This window comes from Camelina sativa, chromosome 10, assembly GCF_000633955.1.
Source record: "Camelina sativa cultivar DH55 chromosome 10, Cs, whole genome shotgun sequence".
Classification (NCBI taxonomy): Eukaryota; Viridiplantae; Streptophyta; class Magnoliopsida; order Brassicales; family Brassicaceae; genus Camelina; species Camelina sativa.
In genome coordinates this window covers 788711-792414 of record NC_025694.1, presented here as the reverse complement: position 1 = coordinate 792414, position 3704 = coordinate 788711, and the positions used below count along the sequence as shown (strand labels likewise).

Here is a 3704-nt window from a genome sequence, read left to right as displayed (position 1 = left end):
TTGAACACCGTATTGTGTTTTAATACATTTTCTTATTTTTATTGTGTTTCAATTTATTTTTCTTGTGTAGTATTGTTTCTTCTTTGTAGGTCGGTATATTTTGTAATTCGTATAGTAAATATGGATATAATCTATATGTCAATTAATTCCAAATTATTATTAGAAATATATAATATATAAAATAAGTTCATAATTTTAGTATTAGTTTAATAATTTCAACCAGGCATGCTTGATTCGTCCTACAATAAATTAGAAAAAATGTAACCCGCAGAAAACTACCTATTGTAGTATATACTATATAGTATGTCCGATCTGCTCTACTTGTGTTTATAGGATTATAGACATCTTACTAAATCACTATTTCTGGTTTTGTTTGAAAGGCATCACCTTTATAATTTATATAATATAGTTAAAGCAAAAAACTAATATTAATAAGAAATAAATTTAAACATAAAAATGTTTTCCTTTTTGACTATTATTTCAACACTTTTAAATATTTTTAGTCTAAGATTGAATAATATTACATTTTTTTAACAAATATGAATAATAATAAGTATTATTTAACAATATACTTGTAATCTAATTTGGTGTCATAATACGTATTTTTAACAATAATATTTGTAAATTTAAAAGATAAAACAATTAAATATGTTCGAGGTACAGCAGAAAACAATTTTTCTACATGAGTTACATACTATAGTCATATAATTTGTATGATTATAATAAGATTTGTTTTTATTTTTGAGTTGGGGCAAAACAAAAAATCAGCGGAACAGAGACATAACCTACAGTCATTGTAAAGTTCTTTTCCTCGGTTCCTCCTCCTCCTCCTCTCTTCCTCGGTTCCTCCCCGTGACCATCAAAATTGGTCCCTTACCAATCTTCTTCGTTTCTACCAACAGACCGTTTCTAACCACCTTCCTCCACTGGATCAACCAATCATGTTCTCTTCATCCAATCATGTATGTTATACATAACGATTCTATGCCTCCGATTTTGTCTCATCTCATCACGAATGGTTACCAGAATGGAAAGAGCTACTCTTTATATCTTCAAGGTTAATCCTCAGTTTCTAGTTCTGATTGTGTAAGAACTCTTTTTCTCATTGAGTTTGCTACTTCTTAATTTGATTTGATTCTATACATATATTTGTAAGCTTTTTGGATATTATTGATTATGCTATATAATCCATATAACTATGTCAATAAATTTTTTTTTTTCACAATTGCATTCATCTCTGTCTCCGTCAGCAACTAAAGAGCAAACACTGCCATGAGATCTCTCTCCACTTCCGTCCCCAAAGATGCATTTGAGGCATCTTCTTCTCGAGGAGAAGAGCCCTCCAAATTCGTGAGCTCTCTCACTGCTTGATGCTTTAGAATCCCAATTCTTTGATATGTCCCAGTTCTTCATCGAATTGGAATTTTGCATAGATCGATTGCTCATAGTATATTTGTTGGGCAATAACTGGTAGTAGTGACAGAACATCAGTTAGGCTTTAGGTATAAATAAAATAAAAAGCTTACAAATAAATGTCTGATGGTTTCTCTATATTAAAGTTTAGACATTTTTAGATGGCTATATTGTAAGACTTACCGGATTATGAAGTTAAAAGAGATGATGTCATTTGCTTGTCAAGGAATACTATTACTTTGGCTGGTTCTCTCAGCCTACATGTCTTTCAAGTTCATATCGATCTGCCAACTCACACATAGAAGGATAAGGAGGTCATAGTTGCTTCTAACCTCTAATCTCAACATTTCATGTAAAATCAGATGGTACATTCGAATATTGAATTCAAATTTAAATTGCAAAACTTCTCCTCTTGAATTTGAGGAACCGGTTCATCATATCCTTTTTCACATAAGGGTGAACTTTGTACCCTGCAAATGACATAACCATAGGTTAGATTTATGATCATGAATACTGCTGAATGTGTATTTATACAACAATATAAGATCTTTATACTTATCTTGGCATCATCGAGTGTCATGTCAAAGGTTTCACCAAACGTTGTTGTATGGATAGCCCTGATTTGCTAATTGCTAACCTTGTATTTGAGAAATGGTGAATGTTTTATGACTGGATCTATGCGTTTCATGAGGATATTTATAGGTGATTCATATATTAGTGTTTAGGTTAGAACCGATAAATGATAGACTCAAACACAAAATATTTGATACGTTTAATAAAAAGGTTTATTCGCATAACTAACATTGCTTTAAGGAAAGTTTAGAATATTCTATTCTAGCTTTAAGGGATTTTTTTAGATTACAATTATATTTTGAAAGATTGATTAAGCGATGACTATGCAAATGTCGTTAATTAGATGATTATTATTTATTTAGAAATAAAATCGAATAAGTTGATCATTGGGCTTCGTAAGCCCAATAATAATATCCACCGAGAATTTGTCGGGTCAAACGCTAGGAACTCCACCCATCGGGTTAACGGATAAACGCGCGGATCTCAGTCATTTTGGATCGGATAATCGAATTTTTCGAAGATTTTGACAAAATTACCCTTTCCAATTTCAATAAACACTCTCCTTTATGCATAATTGAGTGGCAATCTGGAAAATTTTGGGCAATTTTCTATTTTGTACTTCTCTTTTATAATTATTGAGATATCGACAAAATGATGGTGATTTAGTGGTCACTTAACATACACGACACATTAAGTTTTATTTTCAATTAATAGAAGCTAGTTGACTTTAACAAATGTCAACTCTTCCTCCTTGGAGGTGAAGATAAGATCAAAATAAAGCTATAATATATTCCCTGACCGTGACCTAAATTTGTGACTACATTCTTTTCAAACAAAGATATTATGTGATCTAAACTAGACTTTTTCCAATTACTAAAACAAATTAGTGCATTTGAAAAATTTATAGTGACTAAATAAAGATGCACCCAAGGAAAATTGATCCATAAACTATTCATAAATCAAATAAAAAGTGGCAAGGATTTTCTGGAATGAAATAAAGAGAAGGAAAGGGACTAGGAGAAATTTCATGGCTATATTTTTTATCCTTAAAAACCTAAAAATAGGAAAACATGAAAATAAATTTTTGAGTTGTAATTTTTTAAAATAAAAAATTGAATGTTAAGATTACATAACAATGTGAAAATTAAATAAGTTGGATTTGTGAGGGAGGGGATTTTACATTTTTACTATTTGGAGTAAATAAGATATTATCGTACGTCGATTAGGAAAAAAATGACTAGAGAAAGTTTAAACATAATTACATTAATACCCCTCTTCGTTTAAACATAATTACATTAATACGCCCTCTTCTGAATTTTCAATGCCGTAAGCAACTCTAGCTGCTTCACATTTCACCTTTACATCTTCGTACATTTTCAAAGAAGCTTCCGTAAACTTTTTTAATCTCTCAAGAAGCTTTGTCAAACTGGAATGCACATTAGACAAATCTGAATCCAACACCGAACCACCACCTTTTTTTTCCTCCAACATCTCCATATCTAATGAGAACCCCTTGATTGAGCCGCTGAGTTCATCGGACGGCAAAGATTTGATCCCAGCCATCCAGTCTCGACACAGCACGAATATAGGTGGAGCCAGGACACGGCGTGGGGACCATGGTCTTCGGTTTCTTAAAGACCGTTCTTGAGGGAGCATGACACAGTTGTGAAGCCAACCGTTTAGAGCTTCCACATAAGAAACCATACTGTTTACCAAAT

The 3704-nt window shown here is 31.8% G+C and overlaps 1 protein-coding gene across 1 annotated transcript in view; it reads right to left on the bottom strand.

Annotated features, from left to right (window-relative positions):
• LOC104716266 overlaps positions 3277-3704 on the bottom strand; it is a 3722-nt gene continuing 3294 nt past the window's right edge. Inside the window, exon 6 of the mRNA XM_019230636.1 lies at positions 3277-3691. Within this exon, the coding sequence (XP_019086181.1) occupies positions 3277-3691 (415 nt within the window). The remainder of the gene's footprint in view (positions 3692-3704) is intronic.